Source organism: Lemur catta, chromosome 9 (genome assembly GCF_020740605.2).
Source record: "Lemur catta isolate mLemCat1 chromosome 9, mLemCat1.pri, whole genome shotgun sequence".
In the NCBI taxonomy this organism is placed as follows: domain Eukaryota; kingdom Metazoa; phylum Chordata; class Mammalia; order Primates; family Lemuridae; genus Lemur; species Lemur catta.
The window spans coordinates 26,770,364-26,796,777 of NC_059136.1; the positions used below are offsets into that span (position 1 = coordinate 26,770,364).

Below are 26,414 nucleotides of genomic sequence, written 5' to 3' on the forward strand. Positions count from 1 at the left end.
CGTGGGACACATTTGGGAGTGAAGTCAGCCCACCCTGATGACTCTTTGATTTTGCTAAATCCGCCCTCTCTCTACACCCATAATGTCCACTTGCTGCCAAACTCCAAATCAAAGGGTCCAAGCTCATCTCCAGCTCGTGCTGCCCCAGGCTTCAGCGTTTACATAATTAAACACACACTTCTGATCCACCATTTGGGCCAATTTTCCAGATCTCATCGACTTGAAAATCCTGTCATTTTCCACCAGCTGAGTTACAGTGAAAAAGGATAATTTAACCAGTGTCCATCCGTCTTCAGCGAAAGTGAGCAATTCTGCCCCGTCTATAGCTGGAGGTCCTGAAATATGGAGTGATGTTGTGGGAGGGGGGTGCTCCTCGGAGGATGGGTGTTAGCTCAGCGTTCTAGGTTTCTTTTTCTTTTTTGAAAACATATTCATAGAAGTGAATTATGGAAATCAACGGAAATCATTTCTTAGGCTTCCAGTGGCTGCTTTCCCCTTTATGTGTTAAGACGATTGCCTCCCACAGGGAAAACGGAGGGTGGAGGTGAACACTCAGGAAAGGCACAGGGGGAGGCAGCAGTAATGCCCAGCCCAGCCCTGAGGACGTGCCACACAGTCCTCCTCTGCCCACGTGTCCTCAACGGCCAGCGCCGTCCAGTATCACAGCCAGCCCAGACTGTCACGGAGCCCTGCGGGGGCCCAGTGGTGGGCTCCTCGAGGGCAGGGGCTGGGTCCTCGCCCATCTGTCAGCTGGGGAAGCATTTTTCACTGGTTAATCCCACTTGCGCCAGGCTCTAGGCTGAGACACAGCTGCTTGGTGACAGGGCTGGTGCCAATGGGTGTTTTGATCTGTAGTTGGTGGTGAGCCAGTTCCTGAATTTGTGTGCTGAGCTAGTGGCCACCTCCTCAGTCTGGGGGTCATGGGGACAGGCAGGAGGTCTGAGTCTGGGTGACGTTGCTGCTGCCACCACCTTGCATCTGGATGCTGTGGCAGCCATGCCTCCCTCATTTTAATTAAGGTAAAATACACATAACATAAAATTAACCTTCTTAATGTGTATAATTCAGTGGCATTTAGTACATTCACAGTATTTTGCAACCATCACCTCTATTTGGTTCCAAAACATCTTATCACTCACTCCAAATATTAATAATAGCCTGTGGGGTCAGTTACTCCCCATTCCCTCCCCCAGCCCCTGGCAACCAGTGCTGTTTTCTGTCTCAATGGACTTGGCTATTCTGGACATTTTGTATAAATAGAATCCTGCACTGGGTGGCTTCTGTGTCTGGCTTCTTTCACTTAGCACAGTGATTGAGGTTCACTGTGTTACAGCATGAGTCCGAACTGCCTCCTTTTTGTGGCCGAGTAATATTCCATTGTAGGGATATGCTGCATTTTATTTGAAGGACACTTGTGTTTTTTCCACCTTCTGGCTAGAATGCTGCTGTGAATGTTTGTGTAGTCAAGTATTTGTTTGACTGTTGTTATGCATTCCTTTGGGCATGTTCCTAACTGTGGCATTGCTGGGTCACATGGCAGTTCTCTGTTTAACGTTTTGATGACCCACCACACTGTCTTCCATGGTGGCTGCACCATTTTACACTCTGTGGCAGCCTCTTGAGAGGAGCTGAAGGTGAAATGGAAACCCGAGGGTTTCTTTTAAAATAGAAGTGAGGGCAGGTCACTCTGGGGCTCAGACCCTCTAGAATATCTGTCTCTCTCAGAGTAAAAGCCAACACCATGTGCTGGTTTGGCTTTGCAAAGCCCAAGACTGACAATAGACATTTTGCCAAGTTGATCCATTTCTGAGTCTCTTCCAGTGTCCTGTAGAGAAGACAGGTGAATGGGCAAATGACCAGCAGCCCAGTGGCCGCTGAACTTTGGTAAGTAAGTAGGACAGAGATTCCAGCAGCCAGGTCTCTACATGGAAGGAGGTCTCTAGTGGCAAGCCAGCTGCAGGGCTCTTTCTTGGACTTGACCAGATCAGTGCTTCTCAGTAATGACCCAGAAGCCTCTTACACAGAGCAGTGAGGGACAGCCCACCAGTACATAGGTGGTGCCCTCAGGGACTGTACTATGTCTCTGTGTCAAGCAGTGTGCTAGACACTGGGAACAACAGGTATTCCATGTGTATTGACTGAATGAATGAAGACATTTTGGATGACAGTTGTGGCCATCTTTCCAGGCTTTTGAAATCTTGAATCTAACAAGATAAATCATAATAAACATGAATTCCTACAAATGGACTCAAAACACCTGTAGCACAGACACAGACTTAAAACACCAGCCAGCACATGTTAGTTTAGTACAGCAGCAGCCTGGCGTGGCACCTGTGCAGAAGTCTAACATCTCTAGTGGGCACCCTGGCTCCCTGTCCTAACACGGGTCACCAGCCTGAACACGCCCACGAGGCAGGTTGTGCAATGCACATCAAAGTGGGCTAGATCATCTGTGCACTGGTTTCCCAGACCCCAAACAAGTGAACTCTCATGCCCTCTGTTGGCAGCAGGAGGTTCTGCAGGTCTGAGCCTGTGCTGGGAAGAGTGGCTTGTAGTGGGGGGCTCTGACAGAGGGGAGCAGGCCCAGGGATGGTGCTGGGAAGAAATGACGAGGAGCTGGAGTTGAGAGGTCTGAGGGTCCCGGCTCAGGGAATAGACAATGAGCAACAAGCACAATAAACAGGGAAACTATACAGTAGGGCAGGGGGTGGCACAGGCACATGTCACTTTCTCACCCAGTGACCCCATGGCTGAGGGACAGCTGTGCAAAGCCCCTGCAACACAATCGTGCTGGCCTATTGGAGGGCAGCAGAAAGGCCAGGTGGGAGAGGGAGGAGCGATAGGAGGCCATGACAGCAGGGAGGTCACAAGGGATCTGATTGGTGGGGCATGGGGGCCATTTACAATCCAAAATGTCTTCATTCATTCAGTCAACACACATGGTCCCTGGAATACCTGTTGTTCCCAGTGTCTAGTGCACTGCTTGACACAGAGACATGGTACAGTCCCTGAGGGCACCACCCATTTATTGGTGGGCTGTCCCTCACTGCTCTGTGTAAGAGGCTTCTGGGTCATTACTGAGAAATGTTGATCTGGTCAGGTCCAAGATAGAGCCCCGTGGCTTGCCACTAGAAACCTCCTTCCATGTAGAGACCTGGCTGCTAGAATCTCTGTCCTACTTACTTACCAAAGTTCAGCGGCCACTGGGCTGCTGCTCATTTGCCCATTCACCTGTCTTCTCTACAGGACACTGGAAGAGACTCAGAAATGGGTAAATTTGGCAAAATGTCTATTGTCAGTCTTGGGCTTTGCAAAGCCAAACCAGCACATGGCATGGAGGGGAAGGTGGCCGGGTGTGCTCCAGAGCTGCAGAAGGGTGGGTTTCCCAATGGGAGCCGCCCTGTGGCTCCTCCTACTCAGTAGGCTCAGGCAGGGCTTCCCAGGGGAGGTGACATCTGCACCAGGCCTTGAACATTGGGTACAGTTCCAGCCTGAGCAGCAGAGGGGCAAGGATCCTGGGAAAGTGAGTCTCAGGGAAAGGGGCGGAGGGATGGCAGGGTCCTGGGAGGGCTGGGAGGGTCCTGTTCTTCCACTGCCTGCTGTGCCAGCCTCCCAGCCTGGACCCCGAAGGCCCCTACTCTTGTGTGTGGGCGGGCAGCCCTGTCCTCTAGAACCCAATCCTTGAGTCAGGTGGGCCTTTGGAAGGATGGTGAAGGGACCCTGACCCCTTCTTGTGGGTGGGACAGCTGGAGGCCCAAGAGGCTGAGGTGCCCAAGATCTTCCTTGAGTTTTCCACCTGCCTCAAGCCCCATGGCACCTGTGGAACACCACCCTATGCCCCTCTCAGGGTGCCCTGAAGTGCTTGGTGGGAACCCCTGCTGGAAAGGGCTGTGGTCCATGATCCCCATTCTGCATTCTTAGTTCTGAGACAACAAAAACCTGTGCAGTGTAGGGAGGGAAGCAGCGTCCTGCTTCTGCAGCCTCTCCCCGCCTGGTGGTAACCTCCGGGGGGCCTGGCTGGCAGGCCATGTCTGTCTGCACTATGGGTGGGAGAGGCACAAATAGATCAGAGATGGCAGTGGCCTTTGGAACAGGGTGGGGACAGCTCTGGCGAGGGAGGCAGGGCTCTTGGCAGAGGCGCACTGGCCCCATGGAGGTGGCCCTGAGGCCTGGGTTGCCGTCCGGCTTTGCAGCTGGTCAGCGCCTGAGTGGGCACTGCTGCAAGGAATGCTGGGATTGCAGAAGCCCAAGAGGAGTGGGGTAGGGCAGGGCAGGGGCACCCAGGGGCTGGCTGTGAAACCACCTGTGCTACCCAGGGCCACCAAGCTGGCCTCCCGAGCTTCAGTTTCTCTGTCTCTGAACTGAGGGTAATGATACCCACTTTAGGGGTTTGAGCCTGACCCTCATAACCCACCTTGGTGTTCCAAGCCCACTCACTCTGGAGCCCACCCCGAACTGCCTCTGGCTAAAAACGCTGCCCTGCAATATGGTCTAAACTGTGGGCTGTGATCCATTAATGGGTCATGAAATTGAGTTAGTCGGTCACAGCTAGAATATTGAAAAATGAAACAGAATGGAATGGAATCAGATAATGGAGTAGGAGAAATGGGAGCCCTGCTGGAAGGATAAATGCTGTTCTGTGGGACTTTGGTCCTTGTGCATGGCTACTGTGACAGGATGCCAAGCACATTTCTTGCTATGGGTCAGGTTCAGACTGTCTGGGTTTGAATGTCCACTTTGCCACCTGCAAGCTGGGGATGCTGGTTTTTTCCTCATTGGTCAGACAGGGACAATAAGGATAATAATAGTACCTATATCCCATAGTGCCCAAAAGGCTCTTGTTGCAGAATATTTCACATGGGTCTGGCCCTTCCTGATAACAACAGTTATAAAACCAGGATCACAGTTATTTCAGCAGCAGCTACCAGTTTCTGAGCACAGATGTCATGGGAGGGGTGGAGACCACGCCCACCACCCTCATGGGGCAGGGGTCGGGGCCAACACTATTCTAGGCCCAGGGAGCTGGAGTCCAGGGCAGGTGTGGGAAGAGCTTGCCCCGAAGAAGTGCTGGGCAGAGGTGCAGGCACCCTGGCTGGGTGACTATGGGGGCTTGCCTTGGAGGGGAAGGCAGTGAGCCAGGGTTTGAAGGAGAGGTGAGGCTTTGGGCAGAGAAGCAAGGAAGGAGATCCCCATGTGTCTTGGGGGTGGTCAGACTCGAGCCCTGGAAGGGGAAGCTGTGGGATTCTCCAGGTGACAGCTACCAGGGGGACAGCTGTGCTCTGCCAGGGCCATGCCCTCCTCCTCACCTTCATCATTGCAGCTGTTCATTGCCCCCCATCTCCTCCAATGAGGCCCAGACTCCCTGGTCCAATAACTGAGCACCCCAAAACCTACCAGACCCCGTGTGGCCCACCCGACACCTTGGCTGCATGCCCTCTGCCTCTCCCCTGCAGGACATGAATTAACTCTTCCTGCTGGTGGCCCGGGCCTGGGGTCCCCACTGCAGCTTCCACTGCAACCTCCTGAAGTACAGGTCCCAGGGAGGGAGAGGACAGAAGGCTCCCTGGAGGGAGAGGACCGAGAACTCACTGCCTTGTGTTGAACCCCTGCTTGGTGCCAGGACCTGGTGATCTCATTGAGTTCTCTCTAAAAAAATAATATAACTGAAATGCAGGTATGAAAAATTTAAAAAACATGTGATTCAGTGGTTAATGTGCTTCCCACCTAATGTACTCAGTAATCAAAGCTGCTGGAGGCCTGGAGACTACAATGGATTCTAGGTGATGACGCACATCTGCAATGTCTCAGGAGGTCTGCAACTGCAGAACATGTTAGGAACATGTGTCTTGTTTCTGGTGATGACGCAGTGACAAGAAATGCTAAATTTCAGCCAGAGGGTGGTGAAAATGAAGACCATGGGTTTTTTCCCATCCAAGTTCTTGGACCGTCCTGAATTCTATTCATAGCCTCCCAAGGATTCAGGACCCCTCCCCAAGATTGCCCTTGGCCAGCCCTGCCAGGCAGCGGGCTCATTGTTATAGGACACACAGGTCCTGGGGAGCCCCAGGTGGCTCAAGGCATGGGTCTGTGACCAGAGCAGGCAGCACTGCAGAATGTATAGTACTCTGTGCTAAGGATATGATGCTGGTGGGCGAGGGGGCTGCAGAAGCCTCAAGAGGATCCCCAACCAATCTAGTGGGGCCAAAGAGGTGACTCCAGACCCACTCTTTTGAGGAAGGGCGTGGGGTGTCGCAGGCTGAGGGACCAGGTCATCTATCTCCTTAAACAACTTGGCTTATTCTTGCAATGGAAGAAGTACAGTGCATCAGGAGTTTGGGGTATATTTTGGGGTAGAATGAGAGGGCAGTTGAGCTGGTTAAGTCTGGTGACAGACAAACTAGAGTTATAGTCACAAGCTCTACTGCTGATGTGTCCAAGGTAGGGATGCTTTAGAGGTGAAAAGGCCATGTGTGTCATTCCACAGAACCTCACAGTCACCTCTCTGTGCCTCAGAGCTCAGCACAACACCTGGGGTACACAAACAGCGAATGTTGGCCAAAGATGGTTTCCCTGCCCTCTGGGGATGGAGAGAGCCCCGACACAGGTGGCCTGGGAGACCAGGGACAAGCCAGGGATCAGAGTGGCATTGAGGCATGTGGGTGTGAGCTGCTTGCTTGGGCTGCCTGGTGGGAAGTGGGTGGAGGCTGGTGCAAAAATCAGGAGGGACTACTGCTTGGCTCTTGGCCTCACCAGGTTTGCTATCTTTTGATGACATCTCTGTGCTGGGAGAGCTAGGGCTGTGGCGCCTGGTGACTGCAGCCCACTGAAGCCACTCCCCGTATGCTGGGACAGGGAACTCCTAAGGAGAGCTGTGCTCCCAGCTGGGACTTTACCTGGCCCTGGGGTCTGACAGGGTGCCCAGGACTTGGGGCACCCAGGGATGCTGGGAGGGAGTCCCCCAGACAAAGCAGCTGGCACTTGGAGTGTGTTGTACCTGGATGTGTGTTGTTTTGCTCACAAATTCTTCATTCACCTGCCATATGGCTGGACACTGGGGTGGAAGGAGGGCTGTATAGGAGGCTGGAGGAGGTGTCAGAGGCCCAGTTAGGCGGTGGCCAGGGGGGTTCTGCTAGGCTCAGGCCTTAGATATGTTCATCACCTCTCAGTCTCCTCCCTCCCCTTAATATAATCATTATATGTGTGTATCTAACGTGAGATCTGCCCTCTTAGCAGATTTTAAGTATGTGGCACAGTCTCGTTAGCTGTAGGCACTAGGTTGCATAGTAGATATCCAGAAATTATTTATCTTGCACAGCTATAACTTCATTCTCTTTGACCATCACCTCCTCATCTTCCCTCCCCCAGCCCCTGGCAGCTGCCATTCTATTCTCTGCTTCTGTGAGTCTGACTCTTTAGATTCTACATGTAAGTGAGATCATGGAGTATTTGTCTTCATGTGTCTGGCTGATTTCACTTAGCATAATATTCACCAGGTCTATCCACATTGTTGCAACTGGCAGGATTTCCTTTTTTTTATTTTTTTGATTTCTATCTCTTTATTGATAATCTGTATTTGGTGAGACATTGTTCTCATACTTTCCTTTAGTTCTTCAAGCATAGTTTCTTTCAGTGCTCCAAATGTACGTAAGATGCTTGGTTAGTTTAGTGGTTAGCTGACAATTGGGCAGAGATATCCTTGAATGCGTTCAGCCAATAAATCTCCCAGCCTTTGCCAAGGAATCGTTGTGTTGGGGTACACACTCAGTGCTTTGGGAGGCAGCTGGCAAGTCTGTCTTAGCCTTCACTTCCTGCTTGTGCAGAGCCTAGTGACACCCAGAGGTGAGCTTTTAGGGCCACCTCAAGCACACTGCCCTGTACACGCCTTCCAGATTTCCAGGAGTATGTCTCAGCTTTCCAAACCCACCTATGATCCTCCTATCCCAGTTTTCCATTTTTAGTCTTTGGTCAGCCTCTTGGTAGCCCCCACTGGTGATGCCGCTTAGGGCAGCTGCAATGTGAAGAAACTGTCTTTGGTAGTTTTCTGCAAATGTCCAGTGTAGTTTCTGAGTGAGCTCTAGCAGGTCACATAAAGACAAGCCATGGGGATGGAGCTTTTCAAGTCACATACCAGACAGGTCAAACAGTGCCAGTTCTCTGGGGATGGGGTTTTGGGGGTAGCTCCAGACCTGCTCTTGTGGTCTCTAGGATGCTGTTTTCACAGCTATTGTGATTGCTGAGCTGTAGGTGTTCAAGCCACCATGGAGCTGGGGCAGGGATATGGGACCAGGACAAGTTAAAACACCAGAAAGTTTTCCTTTCTTACTGAGATTTAGTCAATTTTCTTATTTAAACACTTCTTGGACTTCTTCAAGTCTTTAGTTAACTTGCAGAATTCAAAAAGTTGACATGACAGTTTTGCCAGTTTTCCCATTTTTATGGAGGTCCTTGCTGTGCCATGCCAGAAACTGGCTGAAGTCCTGTGACCTCAGAAAGCATATTCAGATTGGATCATCCACAAGATGGGGGTCCACCTCTGCTGAGAGGAAAGGGCCATAGTGAGGGGACAAGAGAGATTCTGGATCCAGCCAAGTGAAAGTCTCAAGTAGTGGATGCTACCCATGGGGTGGCACCACCCTGGCGGTGTGACGATAAGCACACCAACATGAGGACAACTGAGGCATTGGGGTTGGAGAGATGATGGTGGGAGTCTCAGTATCATCACCTGTGAGCTATGCAAACTGGGGCAGGGCACTTGACCTCTCTAAGCCTGTTTCTTCATCCAGGAAAATGGGAGCATCATCTGTTGCAGTTGGGCATTCCATGGGAGGAAGGATCTCACAGGTGCTTGGACCCTGTCCTAGGAAAGGGGACAGTGAAGGGTCTTCTTCATTTTTGAGTCTCTTGTCCCCTGCCCAAATCCTGGCCACTTAACTGGTTTCTGGTCTTTGCATGTGGAGGGAATGAAGTCCCAGGGGCCAGCAACCATGTGCTTTTGGCTAAAACACAAATGGTTACTAGCAAGAGAAACAAGTTGGAGCCCAACAGATTCCCTGTGGAGAAATTATGGCACATCTACTTGAATTTTATGAAGAATTAAAAGTGATGTTTATGAAGAACTTTTGTTGGCAGTATAATAGCATAAGCATTTTCTGATAAGTAGGAGAAGCAGGTGACACATTGTTTATACACAGGTTGCTGTTGGCCATGGAGGATGTATTTAGGAAAAGGATTCAGAGGAAACATAACAAAATGCGCACAGGCTGCCTCCTGAGCAGTGGGGTTGTGGGTAATTTTTTTGGCTTCTTTAGACTTTTTTTTTTTTTTTAACTTTGTGATTGTCTTCAGTGAGCGAGTATTATCCCTACGATCAGCAAATTACAAAATGGAAAAATTTGAAAAGTAGAAAATAAAGAGAAGCGGCTGGCAGCCTAGGAGATAAATTAATCAGGATTAAATCAGTGGAATTTTTCCATTTCTTTCTGCATTTTGATCTCTGCAAGGTGAGGTGACTTGCCCAAGGTCACATGGCTGAGACATGGAGGAGGTTTCACCAGGACCCGGGTCTTCTGTGTTACTAGAGTAATTATGACTGCAAAGCATCCCTCTGGGTGACTCCAGCCACCCCCCTTGCTGGTGGTGTCTGACACTGGCCGTTGATGTGAATCGGCAGTGACAGATGCAGGAGAGTGTCCACCCTAGCAACTGTCACCCTTGGCTTTTTCAGAAGGGTATCCAAGGCAATGCTATGATAGGGCATGGCTTTCTACCTGGACAGCAGGGGCCAAGAAGCCTAAATCCGTGGGTGTTTGGGGACCTTGTGGGCTTCCATCTAAACTGCACAACCCCTGGAACTCCAGCCAGCTTTTTAGCTCACGGCAGGCCCAGTGGTGGGCAACAGACCCCAGCTCACATGGGGCTGGAGCTCTCAAACCCCAGCTTGAGGTGTTCTGTGATGCAGATTCCAGGGCCTTCTCCCAAGGTGCTGAGTCAGTGTGTCGGGAGCAGGGCCCAGAATCTGCCTGTGGCCATACTGTGAGAAACACGGCTGGGGAGAGCATGAGTGGTTGGTGTCTCAAATGCAAGGGATGTGGGATTTTGCAGGAAGACATGAGGGGTGGCCCAGGGTGGCTTGGGAGAAAAGGTAGCCACTGCTGAGACTTCCAGGAGCTCAGGAAGGGCTGTGTGTATGTGACACACGATGCCTACCTCCCAAGGATACAGAGAGGATGCCGTAGGCTTCTTTGTGACAGACGAGGAAACTGAGGCTCTCAGCCCAGCCCCTGCAGGGCTCCTCTGAGCATCCCCTTCATCCTGCTAGAAAGGGTCACAGAGACTTTCATGCCATCCTCCTGCCCTAACTTTTCCAGGAGCTCCTCCTGTGGGGATAACGTCCTAGGACAGGTTTTGATGTTGGGGGGCGGGCAGTGGGATTTGATTTCCACTGACATTTGTTGAAAGCCTGCTATGTGCTTCCTGCCTGTGAGCTCACTTAGCACGCGCCATGGTGCTCTGAGGAAGAAGTTTGATCACAGATGGCAATTCCTACGTACCTGGTGCCATCCTATCAGAGTTCAAGTGCTTCACCACACTGCCCCACTTGATCCTCATAGCCACATCAGGTGGCAGGACAGTCTTGTTCCAAAGTGACAGAGGAGAAACTGAGTCTCCGAGGAGTCAATGACCTCCCTATAACCTGAGCCCAGGGCTCTTCCCAGGTGCCCCTCAAAGGCTGACATCTCTGGTAGAGTCTCCCCATGGCCAGCATCCAGTGGTCACAGGGGAGCACTGTGCAGCTAGGAGGGAACCATTTCCCCCAGGGCTGAGGCTGCAGCCGGGAGTGGGCCAGGGCTGTCCTGGCAGGGAGTGAGGTTTGGGAGCAGCTGGCCTGCTCATCCCTTTCCTGTCTAGCTCCTTTGGCCCAGGTCGAGTCTTCTTGCCCTGCACAAGCGGCTCCCGGACACCCAGCCACTAACAAGACAGAGGCGGGGCTGCTCTCACGGTTGAGGGCCATTCCTCATCCACAGACAGCTGGGAAGCTGCTTTAATTAAAAGGGCTCTCTGGCTCCAGGGAGATGAATTGGGGCCAGCTCCTGTTTGTAAACACCTCCTCCAGCGGGGACAGAGGTACTTGGGCAGGCTCTTCTCCACCTCCTTGGGGACAGGTGCCCTCCCTTTCTCAGGTGCTGGGCCTGAGTTCCCCATTTATAGCCAGGTGCTAGTCAGAGGGTTCAGCAACGGGGACCCTGGTGCGTGACACCCTTGCTGTGCCTTAGTTCCTCCTCTGAACTGAGGATGTTGCAGGCCTTCCCAAGAGCTGTCCTCTCTCACAAGCTTACGACACCCTCGTTATTACTGTGCCCTCTGCTGACATGGCATCTGACTGAAAGTTTTTAGAACAGTGCTGGATACACAGCATCATTGTCATCGTTGTCATCACTATCTTGGGCTCCCCAGTGCCTAGCATGGTGCCTGACCCATGGCAGGTGCTCAGTAGTTATCTGCTGAGTGAAAGAAGGACCGAGATAAGGTACCCACCTGTGCCAGGCACTGGGAATGCAGGGATGAGACATAACCGTTTCGACCCCGGGACAGGAGGGGAGGAGGTGTCCTCTGCCATCCTGGGCTGTGACGGTCTGCTCATACACAGGCAGGTGTACACCCTTGGAGAGCTATGACCCTGATGTTGGGCCCTCAGCTTTCCTCTTGTCACCTGTCCCCCTTTCTACCCTGGTCCCCTTTGTAAGGCCTAGCCCTGCACCTGCTCCCCGCTGCTGGCCAGGTGGGGAGGGGGCTTGGCTCCCAGCTCCCACCCTCACCCTAGGACAGCGAGCATTGCTTTGTCAGGTGTAGAAAATCTGATCCCACCCTGGCAGCAAGGGGGACGGGGAGATGGGGTTTGGGGAAGGCAAATCTGGGCTTGAAACCATGTTTTGCTGTGTTACCAGTGTGGTGACTTTGTGCTAGTTACTAACCTATGGACCTCAGTTTCCTTGTTTATAATATGGGTAATCGGACTTCCCACAGGTACTTTGGTGCTTAGAACAGTAACCAGCACATGGCTAGCATTTGTTGTGTGCTTAGTTGTGTCTCTTTGTTCATTTATCCATTTGTTTAATAATTTTTGTTGTGGTCCTACTGTGTACCAGACACCAGGGATAGGCGTGACAGCGAGGGAAATAGGCTCCGCAGTGCTCTAAGACAGGCAGGGCTAGCCCTGCCCGCAGGCTGCTCACCAAGTGGGTCTGCAGCAGGGGAGTGTTCTGGATGGTGGCCAAGCAGACCAGCCTGCGGCTGCCCCCAGGCACCTGGCACAGCCTATCTGTGTGGGCAGTTCCCACCCCTTTAACACTCCCTAGACAGAGCCCCTGAAAGCTCTCTGCAAAATACAAGTCCTGCGAACACCAGGAGAGGGTCCTCAACCCTCACTGAGAATCTCAGGGAAGGGCCTGTGTGCCTTGGCTAATTTATGTCTTTATCGTCTACCTACTGCCTGCTTCACCCAAGGATCCATTTTCTTCTGGTTTCAATGAAGCAGAGAATGACACCAGGCAGGAGACCTGCTTGTCCAGCCATTTGTCAAACAGTTACCTACTATGTGTCAAGCTTGGCCTGAGGATCTGGAGACAAATCAGAGTCTGAGCTGCCCTTGAGGCATCCTGCTGCTCTGGGGAGGACGGGGGTCTCAGCGGGGCAGAGCAGGCTCCTTGAAGGTAAATGATCCAGGTGGCTTCCATAGGGGCACTTTACAGAGAGGAGGGGGCTGGGGGCATCTCCAGAAATGATGCCATCCTAGGGGGCTGGGGACAGTGGATCTGGAGGGCAGATGGCAGACCCTGGCACCTAGACACAAGGGCTCCCTGCCAAGAGTCTTGGGAAGACATGCTGACATGGCAGGGACACCGGGACCCATCCACAGACACGTCCAGCTGCCTGCCTTTCTGAGGAGAAGAAAGTCAGGTCTCCCTGGCCACACTCCCTTGAGGCAGGAAGTGGCGGGGTCTGCGTGATGGCTGCCCCCTTAGGTGGGTGCATGTTCCCCCCTTCATCAGGGTCTCCACCCTCCCTCTGACCTCTCCAAGAGGTCCTGCTTCCCTGAGACTGGCACTTACCTGTTCCCCAAAGCCACCAGGCTATGGCAACCAAGAAGTAGGGGCCCCTTGACTCAGCCCCGCGGGTCCACGGAGGCTGAGGACCAAGGGAATGAACCGGCAGGCGAGGTGTGGGGCTGGGGGAGGGGTGCCAGTGTTTGAGGCCCAGTACAGCATATGCAAAGGCCCCACGGCAGAAGGCAGAAGAAACAAAATCTCATGCCTATGATGAGCTCATGGACAGCATTTACAGGGCTTCTTGGAAACCTGAAGGCCAAATCAAAGACCAGTGGGGTCCAGGGCTATCATGCAGGCCTGCACTCCTTGCTTCCTGTCTGTCGTCTTCTTAAGGTTCACAGCAAGCCTTGGGGGAAGGGACTGTGTTTATTTGGCCATCTAGGATGGGAGGCCAGGGCACAGGTGCTGAAGCCAGACAGACCGAGGTCAGGCCGAGCTGGTCTGCCTCTCAGCCTGGGTTTTTCCACTCCGCGCTGCAGACTCGGAGGCACCTCAGGTTGCTGTTACGTAAGGAAGGGTCTGGGAGAGCCGGGGCGCCGGGCCGTGTGTGTGTGTCAGTGAGTGTGCCTGCAGGTGCCGGCTGCAGGTCGGCACGGGGGACTTTCGTAGCACTCGAGGATTGTCCACATATTAGTGCATGTCCTGGGGCGAGGGACTTGGCTGAAATCATTTAATCCTCACAGTTCCAGAAGGTCCTTATTATTATCCTTGTCTGGCCAAAAGGAAGCCGAGGACAGAACGAGCATGTGTCAAACCTCATTCTAAGCTTTTTACAGACACTCACATTTATTGCGTGTCTACCGTTAATGATCAGGCAAGGAGTGAGTGGGCCTTCCGATATTCTTCAGCTTTATCTTCTTTTCTAGTACATTCCAACAGAGTATCTCAGGCACAGGTATGTGTGTGTGTCTGTGTTTGAGTGCGTATCTGTATGATGTCTCTGCGTGTGTGTGTGTGTGTGTGCGTGTGTGTGTGTGGCGTGTGGTCTGTCAGCATCTATAATAGGCTGCGCCCGGCAGTCACAGCCACTAGCCACGTGGGCCAAGCCCACAGCTAATCGTGTCCCTGAGCCTGTTTTCTTACCTGTAAAGTGGACATGACTGTCCCCCCACTGCCAGCCAACGGCCTGCGATGTGAGAATGGGGTACCCAAGGGTTTTGGGAACTGGCCCTCTCTGCACCAAAGTGAGGGGCTCTCCTTGGGGTTTTGTTGAATAGTAAGATGAACATCAGGGTGGGTCCTGTCTGTACCTATTTGCTCTTAGAGGTCAGTTTCTATGCTGGTAAATAATCATCTTATTTAGTCCTTGTTACGAGCTAGGTGCCTAGCAGGTATGTCACTGGCTGAATACAGTACTGGTTGTTCTTTCTCTGATGTCACAGCTGCTGTGCATCAGTGGGGCTCTGTTCCACACACTCAGGACCCAGGCTCCTGACAGCTCGAGGGTCCCTTAGGCTGAGGCTTCTCCATCTTTACTGGGGGAGAGAGATAGACATGGGGAGAGGGTGAGAGAGAGGGGCAAAGAGAGACAAAATCAGGAGGCGGGTCTGAGCTGGCCTGGACCCCCTCTGGCCAGCACTGAGTCACATGGCCACCCTACTTGAAGGGACCGTGTGGCCCAGCTGTGTGTCCAGGCGCAGGAGGGGTCATGTGTGCAGGTGGACACTGACAGTCTCTGCCAGAACCCACCTGCTTCTGTTGCGTCTTGACTAAATGAGCGTCCTCAGAGCGAGAGGCCCTGGGAGCGAGTTTGCTGCCCCCCAGCTCCGGTGTGGGCCGACGCTGCTGTGAATACGAAGTGGGTTCAGTTATAACCGCTGGAATGTGCTTAGAGCGAGGCCGCACACTCTCCCCCACCCCTGCTTCTCCTCAGCCCCCTCCCCTGCATCTGTGAGGTCCCTGGGGCCATGCATCACCAAGACGCTTGTTAGGAATGCAGAGTCCCAGGCCCCCTGATGCAGAACCTGCATTGCAGCAAGACCCCAGGCGACTCCATCTTGCGGGGTGTCCAAGTTTGGGAAGAGATGCCTTAGGAGTCACAAACGCAACCTTGGCTTCTGCCCCGGCTCACCCACGGGCTGCCTCATGCTCATTTCTTCACAGGTGAGGGATGCACAGACTCCATGGCACTTGGATCCTGTGTGCGCAGAGCTCCTTTGGGAATGCAGAGGAGAGAACCTTCCTGCAGAAGGTGGCCAGAGAGAGGGGAGTGGCCTGTCCTGTGCAGGGGCAGGAACAGTCTGAACGAAGCCCTGGGGGCCATGGTGCCGTGGTCGGGTCTGGCCAGAACTTGGAGCTTGAGTAACTGGGCATTCGAGGCTCTTCTGACCTGGTGGATCTTCTGGTGTGACTTGCTCCTGAGAGAGAACCCAACAGAAACAAAGCCTGAGATTTAACATTGTTGACTTGGTCTTACTTCTTTAAAACAAAATGTACTTAATTATTACTTAATGAGTGGGTCTTAGGGCCTAGCTAGGTTTTAAATTTTCTTATTCTCCCATAGTTTTTTTAAAAGTCAGCCAAATTTTATATTTTTTCCTACATTTTTTTGTAGTATTTTGGGGGTGGGCATGGGAGAGGAATTACTTACTGGTGAGGGAGGCAGGGGAGTAAACTGGAAGAGACAGAGGAGATTTTACTGAAAAGGGAGGGAGGCAGCCAGATGGGAAACTCGGGCTCCCCTCTAGTGCCATGACCTGTGGGAAGCTGTGGGCACCACACCTGCCACGTGGGACAGCTGAGAGCAGTGACTTGGACCTGACTTGGGGGCTTGGAAAGATATTTTGCTCAAGGATGCAGGGCAGGGCGTTTTCTCACCCATGCTACAGAGAAATTACCACTTACCTTGCAGAGGGCACCGCCCACCCCCCCAGGAGTGAAGGAGTACACAGTATCTTAGCTCAGTTCCTGGCACCTGCATGCACTCAGTATCAGGTGGTCATTATTATTATTTATTATATATTGTCAACGCTAAAATGCAATTGATTGGGGGTAGCTTTGGGGAAAAAACTCACCGCGTGACACACCCTCAGGGATGGGAGACTGTGGTCTAGGACTCCTGGGTTCTGGCTGCTGTCCCCTGCGGACACAGGTGGTCCTTGCTCCCAAATCCACGTTTCTGCAGTGGTCAGAGCGCCCACCAGAGGGCAACCTTGCACCTGCAGTGGCCGGTCCTGAGTCCCTTCTGGTGAGCGGCCTGGAAACCACGAAGGCCAGGGGCTTTTACCGTCATTGCTGTTCTTCCCTGGCAACGTTTTCTGTGAGTCTCTTTCAGAAGCAAACTTATTTGGTGCATAGCTGACCTCCAGGCCCTTCCGAGGGACGTAATGGCATCCTTCTGTGATTCCTAGCTCAGGATCTTGGCAGGCCTGGGAAGGGGGTGCCTTGACCATGTCCCCCTCCTCGCACCCTGAGTCTGTCTGGTGCTCAGGTCAGGCGACGGCCCCCCCAGGTCAGGGTTGTGTGGCCTCTGGGTAGATGCAGGCCTTCTCAGTGTCTCCCTCACCTGCTGTGGTCCAAGCTGTGCTCTCAAAGCCACACTTTGGGGCCTGCTGTCACCAGGGGCTCATGTCTGGGTGGCTGTAGCCCGGAGGCTGGTGTGGCTGGGAGCGGCCTCTGAGAGGAATGGGGAGAAGGGCTGGTGCTAGTCCCTCCTCCTCCCAGCAAGAAGACAGGGGGCCAGGCTTCTGCAGAGCCTTCCAAGCCTCTAAGCCTTGTGAGAGGACACTATCTTTCCAGGACTCCACAAAGCTGCTCCCCCACTACTCCCTCAGCCTTCCAGGCGAGGCTTAAGAGTTAGGCTTTAGGCAATGTTTTCATTTTGGTTGAGGCAAAATTCATATAACAAAATCCAAAGTATGCGGTTCAGTGGCATCTAGTACAGTCACATGTGTAACAACCAGTCCTGCTGAGCTCCAAGACATTTTCATCCTCCCCAAGGGAAACCTATACCCTGTCACAGTCCTTCCCTGTTGCCCTCTGCCCCCAGCCCCTAGGCCACTGCTGATCTGCTTTCTGTTCCTGTAGATCCCTGTTCTGGGCATCGTGGGATCCTACAACAATTGTTCTTTCATGACTGGCTTCTTTCACTTGGTGTTGTGGTGTTGTGGACTAAACTGTGTCTCCACCCCCCCCCCCCCCCCCCCCCCCCCGCTCCTCAGATTCATACCTTGAAGTCCTAACTCCCAATGGGACTGTGTTTAGAGACAGGGCCTGTACGGAGGTAATCGAGAATAAATGAGGTCACTAGGACAGAGCCCTAATCCAGTAGGGCTGGGGGCTTTACAAGGGGAGGAAGGGCCACTGGAGCTGTCTCTGTCCATGCACCATGCTGGGGACAGGGCAGCAAAATGGCTACCTGCACGTCGGGAGGGGGGGTCCTCCAGAACCCGAATATGCAGCTGCACCTTGATGGTGGAGTTCTGGACTCCAGAACTGTGGGAAGAATCGCCATCTCTTCTTGAAGCCACCCAGTCTGTGGCATCTTGTGGTGGCAGCTGGAGCTGATACATGTAGAATAACGCTGTCAGGGTTCATGCGTGGCGTGCCATGTGTCAGGCCTTCATTCTTCTTTAAGGCTGAAACATGCCGTCACATGGGCAGACCCCGTTTGTTCCTCTGTCCACCCACTGAAGGACATTCGGGTTGTTTGTGGCTTTTGGCCACTGTGGATAATGCTGCCATGAACGTGTGTCTACAAGTACTTGTTATGATAGGTAAATACCCAGGTGTGGGGTTGCTCAAAATGATTTCAGAAGGTATTTATTACTTGGGTATGAGCTAAGAGTCGAGAATAGTTCGGGGCAAGCTGCACAGGCTCTACCTCCCCTCGCACACGGTGGCATCCCCATGAGCCTGACAGGGTCACCTTGGGAACTAAAGGGTAATCGCACGTAACTGTGGCAACTGATGCGCATCGAGGGCTGCCAAGGCTCAGTTTCCCCATCCATAAAGTGGGGATGATGATGCTTCATTTAATCCCCACTGGCTCCTTCTAACAAAGAGAAGGACCTGGTGTTGGTGCCCACTGGGCCTCCAGAGGTTCCCGGTGAGTGACAACCATGAGCAACCCAGGGGTTGAGATGTTCGCTCAGTGCAGCCTGAGGGGTGGGTGCCAAGTGGGCAGTGTGAGTGTGGGGAGGGACATTAGGGCTCTCCCCAGGGGGATTCCTCACCTAAGGCCCTACACAGAACAAGAGAGGAGAAAGGCCTGTCATTGGGTGTTTTTGGAAATTTGTGCTTTGCAAGCTTGTGTCTTTAAAAAAATAAATTAAATACTTAGTCTGTTTCCCCCTTAAGACATAAAATGAAGGAAAGCCAAAAGGGAACTGAAGTTCTTTCTGGAAATTAATAATAAATCATGTGAGGAAATTGCTCTCATTAAATAAAACACCAAATCTGCCAGACTTTCCTTTAGGGAACAGAGTGCCAAACCTGTAAATAAGCAAGTCCCTAGGGCCTCTGTCGGCTCCGAGCACAGCTAAGAGCTTGGGACTTGGAATCCCAGTTCCTGGGTGGACGCAGAGGGTGAGTGGCATGCCCTGCCTCCGTGGTGTGAGCAAGGGTCCAGGACAGAGACCCTCCGTGTTCTCATCTGTGGAAGGGGGTCCCAGGTGCTGTGGGGTCGGGTTCCCTGTGGGGAGTGTGGGAAGGGGCCTTGGACTCCCCAGCATGACTTGGTTGCCGGGGTGTGGTGTTCCCTGGCCCCCTCTACAGGGCAGGGCCTGGCCTACCCTCAGCCCAGGGGGCAGCACTTCTGCGTGTGACGCCGTTCTTACTGCCTCTGTGCACCTGTGAAATGGAGCCAACTGGGGATCGCGCCCCCGTAGCCTATGTGAGCAGGACGGGAGCCAAGGCATTTGTGGGTGTCCCACTGACTCCCCTCCCATGTCACGTCTCCTCTGTTGTTCTCTCTCTTCTCCCTTTTCACCATTTCTGGAGCATGTGTGACCTCTGTTTTGACAAACAGATGGTTTGTTTTGTCTTATTTTGTTTGGCCTGTGCCATGTTTTAGAATGTTTAATTAGACCCTAATTAGATAGCACAATTTAAAAATCCATATTTCCAGCTTCTCTTTAAAACTCAGAAATTGAGTCACCCTGGGTGCTGGGATGGAGAACAGCTGCTGTGGGAGAGGACCTGGCTTCCTGCTGGCCCTTGCCTGCCCGGAGCCCTGGTCACCACCCCAGCCCCTCTCTCCTGGACAGATCTGAGGCAGCTTCTAAGCTGAGATACAGGGAAGTGTGAATTGCACAGTGCTTTGTTAACAAAGCTGTTATTCATTATTTGTAGTCATGCTAAGGTATTAGGACATGCTCTAGGTTGCATGCTAATCACTTGCAATCAAAACACTGGCTGAGGCTACAAGATTTATCAGAGGGGCAGATGGGACTGTCTGAGTAGGGGCTGACTCTAGGACAAGCACCATCTTCCATATGGCTCCACATCTCTGAGAATCAGGGATGTTCTCCTCTGTGGTTGGGCTTGTCCTCATGGTATAGAAATGACTACAGTGGCTCCGGACCTCACACCCCGGCACCCTCCAGTCTGGCAGGAAAGGGCAAAAGCGTCCCTGGGTTCAGGGGTTGGCTCGTGACTCAATCAGAGCCCATTGGAAGCACAGTCCCCAGTTGGACTGAATGGGAGACCTCGGCCCTGGGGTGGTACCCAGTAGAAATTGGGGTCTGTTGTCCTGCAAAAAGGGTGATGACAACACAGGGCAGCCACAACAACTGGTATCCCTTACTGACACAAGAATGAATCTAAGAGTTTTGTAAACTGTAAAGTGCTGTGTAACTGGAAGAGACTGCCTCATTTCATATTGATAGAAATAGTCAAGGCTTAGAGAACCTAAGGGGGCTTGCTTGCCCAAGGTTATGGTTGGTAAGTGGGAGACAGAGCTGGATTCAGACCTTGGGACCTGCTGATTTCCTTCCCAGGAGCCTCCTAAAAGTCCCTTCTTCCCAACCTCTCCCATCTACGGGGCCTATGAATCACTTTTCTTCTGGTGTTTGCAGCCACCTGGGTCTTAATCATCCCGAGCTCATTCGAGGGCTTGAGCAGGGCCAGTGCGCGTGGGAGGGTGAGTGGGATGGTTGCTGCAGGATCCAGCGGGGCGCCAGCCAGGGGCCACCGGGGGAAGGCGGCTCGTGTCTCCAGCATGCCCTTCTCAGAGCCACCTGCGTCATCCTTTGATGGGATTTGCGCCTATTTTAATTCCTGCCAACACAAAACCTTGTATGTCCTTTATAAATATTTCACTGTTTTCCAGCAGCAAATTTCTATGCTCAAGTACATGCATGGTCTTCTCCTTCCCTGTGCTGGGGAGTCTGCCCCTGGGCAGCTGGGGGGAGACAGCTGTGACCACCCCTCACCCAACACTTGGCCATGACAGATGCCTCAGCTCATGGAGAAGCCCAGGCTCCGTGGGAGGTCTGCATCCCAGTGAGCATGACAGAAGGGAAGGAAGAGGAATGACAAGGGTGGTGGCCATTCAGTCCCCAAGGTGGGAGAGCCAGGGCCAAACCCAGATTGACCTGACACCAGTGGCCAGTGTCCATTCTCCTGTGTTGTGGTGGGAATTCAAAGCTCAGTTTGATGGCATCTGGCTGAGGGATGAGGGCAGGCCCTAGAGGGGTGCTTTTTGAGCTGGCCTTAAAAATGAGTGGGGTGATGGTCAGGGTGTCCTCAAGTAGAAGGGCTGGGTGCAGCAGCAGAAAGGCACAGGGCCCCCACCTTGTTCCCCAGTGCACTCCACAACAGAGGGTGGAGGCTCTGCAAACTGAAATGGCCAGGTGTTGATGGGCCTAGATTGCCAGGAGACAGGAGGGAACCACAGACAGTTCTGGAACATTAGGGCCGGTCTGCAATCCACCCTGCCCAGGCTGCCTTACTTACCTTTTTTCCAGTGGAGACAGCCCATGGGATGCACATGGTGTCTTTAAATGAAATACTGCTCAGAACAGGAGCCGGGTTGGGAAGCTTCTCATACCTGGTGGCTATGACGCTTCTGGGAAATCTCACAGGAGCCAGTGGGGAGCGGAGGCATCTTGCAAGTTGAGCGCTGCCTTCCAGGCACAGCTGGCTCTTCAGGGAGCCCCAGACCTGACAGAAATGATTAGTTTTATTATCCTGTCCCTCTTTTCCCTCAGGGAAGACGGAGCCTATTCATTTTGTTTTGTTAGCCAGCTGCAGCAGAGAGATGAAGGCCCCTTCTCTGCAAAGCCTCTCCCAGGACAGATCAAAGAGACCTGTTAAGTGTATTAAAGGGGCCCTGAAAAATCAGGCTGGTTGATGAGTGTCTTGGGCGAAGCTGCCCCCAGCACCTTTGGGGTCTCAGGAGTGGCTGGGACACTCAGGCAGGCCTGGGGAAATGGGACCCATGTGCACAGTGGGATGTCTCTCTGACACTGAGAGCTGCCTTATGCAGAGCTGAGTCCAGGGTGGGTTCTGCCCTCCTGGAGAGCTCAGGGTCTGGCCCAAGGTGGCCTTGGCTGTGAGTGCCCAGTGGGGCCAATCAGGGTCTGTCAGAGAGTGAGATGTGCAGCCTGGGTGGTACTGCCCCGGGAGCCCAGCCCCAGCTTTGGGGTGGGAAGGAGGTGCAAAGTGAGGCAAGCAGGCTCTCAGTCCCTCATGTCTAGACATTGTTGGCTGAAGCCCCACATGGGCACTTGATTTGAAAGCGGTGTCCTTGTCAGCCCCAGCACTAGCCCTGTGGGGTGGGGTCCCCACCTAGCCGCCTCCCACTGGGATCATTCTAGGCAGGCCACCGGTGCTCAGCAAACACCACTGGCGGGAGGTTGGGGGTGACAAGTCCTGTGACAGGAGGGCTGGGCAGGGCCAGTGAAGCTGGGATAGGTAATCAAGTGAAACTGACTGCCAGGTGACTCAGGATAGCTCCCTCTGGGTGTCCTGGAATCTCAGGGAAGATGGTGTTTGGGGTGCGGCTGCTGTGGGGGCAGCACTGGGCCTGGCTCCCTGGGGCCTGCTGAGCAGATGAATGCATCTGCCAACCCGGGAGGCCTAAGCTACATTCATTCAAAGAAGTCGTCCTGTGGGACCCCCGTTGTCATTCAGGTGCTGTGGGAGTATCAGATTTGTACCCCATTCTTCTCATGGGAGTGGCTTAGCAGTTCCCTTCCCTTCATGTATGACCAGAATGTGTATTTTATGTTCTCCACTGTATCTTCTACAATCTGTAGACACTGTGATGGAAATGTATGTGCCGGTATGGGAAAACCTGCCACGTGGTATGCCGTTTTTGACCCAGAAAATGCCGATTTCCTTCAGTAAATATATCCAGAACTGTCAGTATTACTATTAAGTTTCCACCAATCTACTGTTATCCTCTAACATCCATCTGGCTTCTGTATCAGTTCCACAGGTGAGCCCTACAATGATGGAGTGGGAGTCCCACTCCTGCATCTTTTATATTTACCCTGCCTGTGTACATGCTCTTTGCTGAAGACCCCAGTTTCCATCTGGTAGCCTTGCCCCCAGGCAGAACTCCCTTCAGTAATGGTGTTGTACAGATCTGCTGGTAATGAATTCTCCTAGTTTTATTTAACCTGAAAATGTCTTCGTCTTCATTCTTGAAGGATGGTTTCTCTGGATCTAGAATTCTAGGTTACTATTCTTTCCTTTTAGCTATTCAAAGATATGATCCCACTGTTTCCTGGCATCCATTGTTTAGGATTAGAAGGCAGCAGTGTTGTTGTTCCCCTGTATGTGATGTGTTGTTTCTCTGTGGGCTGTAGTTTTGTGTTTGTCCTTCTGAGCTTCTTGAATCTGTAAATTTGTGTCTTTCACCGAATTTTGTTAATTTTAGCCATCATTTCTTCTATTTTCTTGTCTCATTTGCTTTTTCCTTTCCTTATGGGATGTCTTTTGATATTGTCTCATGTATCCCCCCAAGGCTTTATTTTTCAGATTGGATAGTCTTTAAGTAGATTTAGGGGGTACAAGTGGTTTTTTGTTACATAGATGAATTGCATAGTGGAGAAGTCAAGGCTTTAACTATACTCATCACCTGAATAGTGTATATTGTACCCAGATTTATCCCATATTTCCTCTCCCCTCTCAAGTCTCAATGTCCATTAAGTCACTCTGTATGACCATGCATAGATCCCACTTATAAGTGAGAACATGCAGTCTTTGGTTTCAGATTGGATTTTCATCCACAGAAAAGGGAGCACAACAGATCTATCTCCCTATTCTATCCTTCCTGGCATGACTCCAATGTTGTCATTTTTCTTCTTGTAAGGACTAAGGGGTTTCTGAGGAGCCAGAGCTCAGTGAGGGCTAGGGTAGTGGGATTGAGGACCAGAGAGGGTGAGGAGGTGACCTTCTACAGGCAAACATGTGATGTCACTTCTCTAGTGAGATATGGGGCAAGTGGGTCTTGGCACATAGTCATACTAAGGGAAAGACATAGGCAGACTGAACCCTGGCAGAGAAGTGTAGACTACAGCAGTCAGGGGGGCTTCCTGCAGGTAGGGGTAGAAGTCTTGAGGTCTGCTCTCAGTAGATTCACACAACAACCCCACCTGGGAACTATTATTGCATATGACAGATAAAAAACCTGGGTTGGGAGAAGTTGTCTAGGGCCCAAGGTAATGCAACTGATTGTGACCATGAGCATGTGGTTTGGGGTCACATTCGTGAAGCCTTTCTTGATGGGACAGGGTTTCAGGTGTTGGAAGACAAGGTTCATCCTCTAAATTTTCTGTCCAAATATTGTCCATCATCCAAGTTTTTCTGGGCAATATTAGTCCCAGAACTTGAACCTACTGAATCCTGTGGGCCTTCTGCCACACTGGGCACACTCTATCCTGTTTCCAACATCATCCCTAACCACCTGGGTGACCCTGAAAGCAACTCCACCTTTCCAGCTCCTTAGTCCTCATTTTGAATATGATGAAATACAGGCTTGACATTGTATCAGCCTGGTGCCATGGCTCACATCTGTAATTGCAGAACTCCGGGAGGCTGAGGCAGGAGAGTTGCTTGAGCTCGGGAGTTGGAGGTTGCAGTGAGCTGTGATGACAACACTGCACTCCACCTGGGGCAACAGAGTGAGACTGTCTCAAAAAAAATTGCATCAAGTATTTCAGAAATATTTACATATTACATATAGTCTTCAAGGATTGTTTCTTCTTTATCAAGTTTACATTCATATAGTGGTACAAATTTGTTTCTTTATTAAAGAAGTATTTTACTTTCTAGGTCCAGGTTATACAACAGTGAACGGAACAGATATAAATGCTGCAAGGGCAGGAATTTCTCTCTCTCCACCATCACCTCTCTTGATTCCAAGTCTCTGCTTTTGAGACCCATGCTTCTTGGTGGCTGAAAACTCTGGGCTCAAATCCCAACTCTGAAGAAATCAAACCTGCTGTTAAATAACTAGTTTAGTTTTCTGGTCGGTGGTATTGGAATCACGATGTCTGCTTTATAGGATGATGAAGGTAGAATGAGTTGATGTACATAAAAGGATTCAGCTCAGTGCCAGATATACAGCAGTTAGAATTTTTTGACTCTTAATGTCAGTCCACGGTGGGCATAAAATAATTTTCTCTCTTGAGCTTGGTTCCACAGTAATAAATGTTTTCTTTTTGAAACCTTTATTACTCTAAGACAACAGTGGAATGCCATCAAAACTCCTTGATGCCAAATCCCAAGTGATATTTGATTGGTTCTCCCTTGTTCTCTCCTTCCTCTCAGGTCACAGCACAACCCAAGGCCTCCTTACTGCAATGGCCATGGCCCCCTTTCTGCCCCAACCCTCATGTGATTTTTTTTTTTTTAAATTGGTTCTCCCTCCAGGAGAACCCCATGCCCCCAACCCCAAGAGCCTTCTCTCCTCACTCCTTCTTCCTGTTCTTCTCGTCCCTCCCCAGGTTACGGTCACGCTGCTCCCGGTACCGACGCTGGCAAGGCCTTCTGCATGTTCTACGCTGTGCTTGGCATCCCGCTGACCCTGGTCATGTTCCAGAGCCTGGGCGAGCGCATGAACACCTGCGTGCGCTACCTGCTGAAGCGTCTTAAGAAGGTCTGCGGCCTGCGCAACACCGACGTGTCGATGGAGAACATGGTCACCGTGGGCTTCTTCTCCTGCATGGGAACACTGTGCATCGGGGCCGCCGCCTTCTCCCAGTGCGAAGACTGGAGCTTCTTCCACGCCTACTACTACTGTTTCATCACCTTGACGACCATCGGCTTCGGGGATTACGTGGCCCTGCAAAGCAAGGGGGCGCTGCAGAAGAAGCCAGTCTATGTGGCCTTTAGCTTCATGTATATACTGGTAGGGCTGACAGTCATCGGAGCCTTCCTCAACCTGGTGGTCCTCCGCTTCCTGACCATGAACAGCGAGGAGGAGCAGCGGCGCGCCCTTGAGGAGGTTGGGTTCCGGTGCAGAAACCGAAACCGCAACCGCGACAGCACGGTCGTCGACGTCCCCGAGGACGACCAGCCGAGCTGGCGCAGGTACTGGCTGGACCTCGTGGAGCTGCTGTCTCTGTGCCCCTGCACGTGCTACCAGTCGCACCTGGACGGTATTGACCCCTGTGAGGCGGAGGCAGAGCAGGAAGCCGCCGCCGCCACCGCCGCCGCCAGGGCCAGGCCCGCCCCGTCCATCTCTTCCAGGATCGAGGAGATCTCACCAAGCGCATTAAGGAGCAGCTTCTTTCCGTCTCCTCTTAGCTCCGTCTCTCCTGGGTTCCAGAGCTTTGCCGACCACCACAGGCTGATGAGACGTCGGAGGTCGATTTAAGTATGGGAGGGAAACAGGAAAGTCATTCTTCATAGTTAACATTAAGTTCCATTGGTCCAACTCGTCTTTTCTTATTTATTTATTATTATCGTCATCATTACGTTCTCTCGTTTCTTGGTCTCTTGGTCTCATTTTCTCTCCACCTTTCTACCCAGACAGACCAGGCCCAAGGGAAAATAAAAGGCCCATCCTCCTCTGAAACTCAAATCTGATCACGAGGCATGGATTTCTTCCCCTTCCCAGCAGAGTATGCCTTATATTTCTCCCCTGACCTGCCCTATCTCCAGGGTGGCCTTCCCAAGACAGGTGTGAGACTGAGACCACGGAGACAGCTGAGAGGAGACCCAACCCAGAGTTGCACACCAGGCTGAGAGTCTTCGATTGCCCACCCGTAGTGGGGTCTCTGACCTGACTCCTTTCTCCCCAAGGACTGGGTGACTGTGTATGGTGTGAGTATGTGTGCGTAATGTGACAAAATGGGAAGTATCAGGTATTTTTCCCGTAACAATTTTGCCATAGCCTGCTTTTGGCTGCTTCCA

General features: G+C 52.1%; 1 protein-coding gene across 1 annotated transcript in view; it reads left to right on the forward strand.

Annotated features, from left to right (window-relative positions):
* KCNK9 (potassium two pore domain channel subfamily K member 9) overlaps positions 1–25,875 on the forward strand; it is a 59,532-nt gene extending 33,657 nt beyond the window's left edge. Inside the window, exon 2 of the mRNA XM_045560904.1 lies at positions 25,004–25,875. Coding sequence (XP_045416860.1) covers positions 25,004–25,875 — 872 coding nt within the window. The remainder of the gene's footprint in view (positions 1–25,003) is intronic.
* The last annotated feature ends 539 nt before the right edge of the window (positions 25,876–26,414 follow it).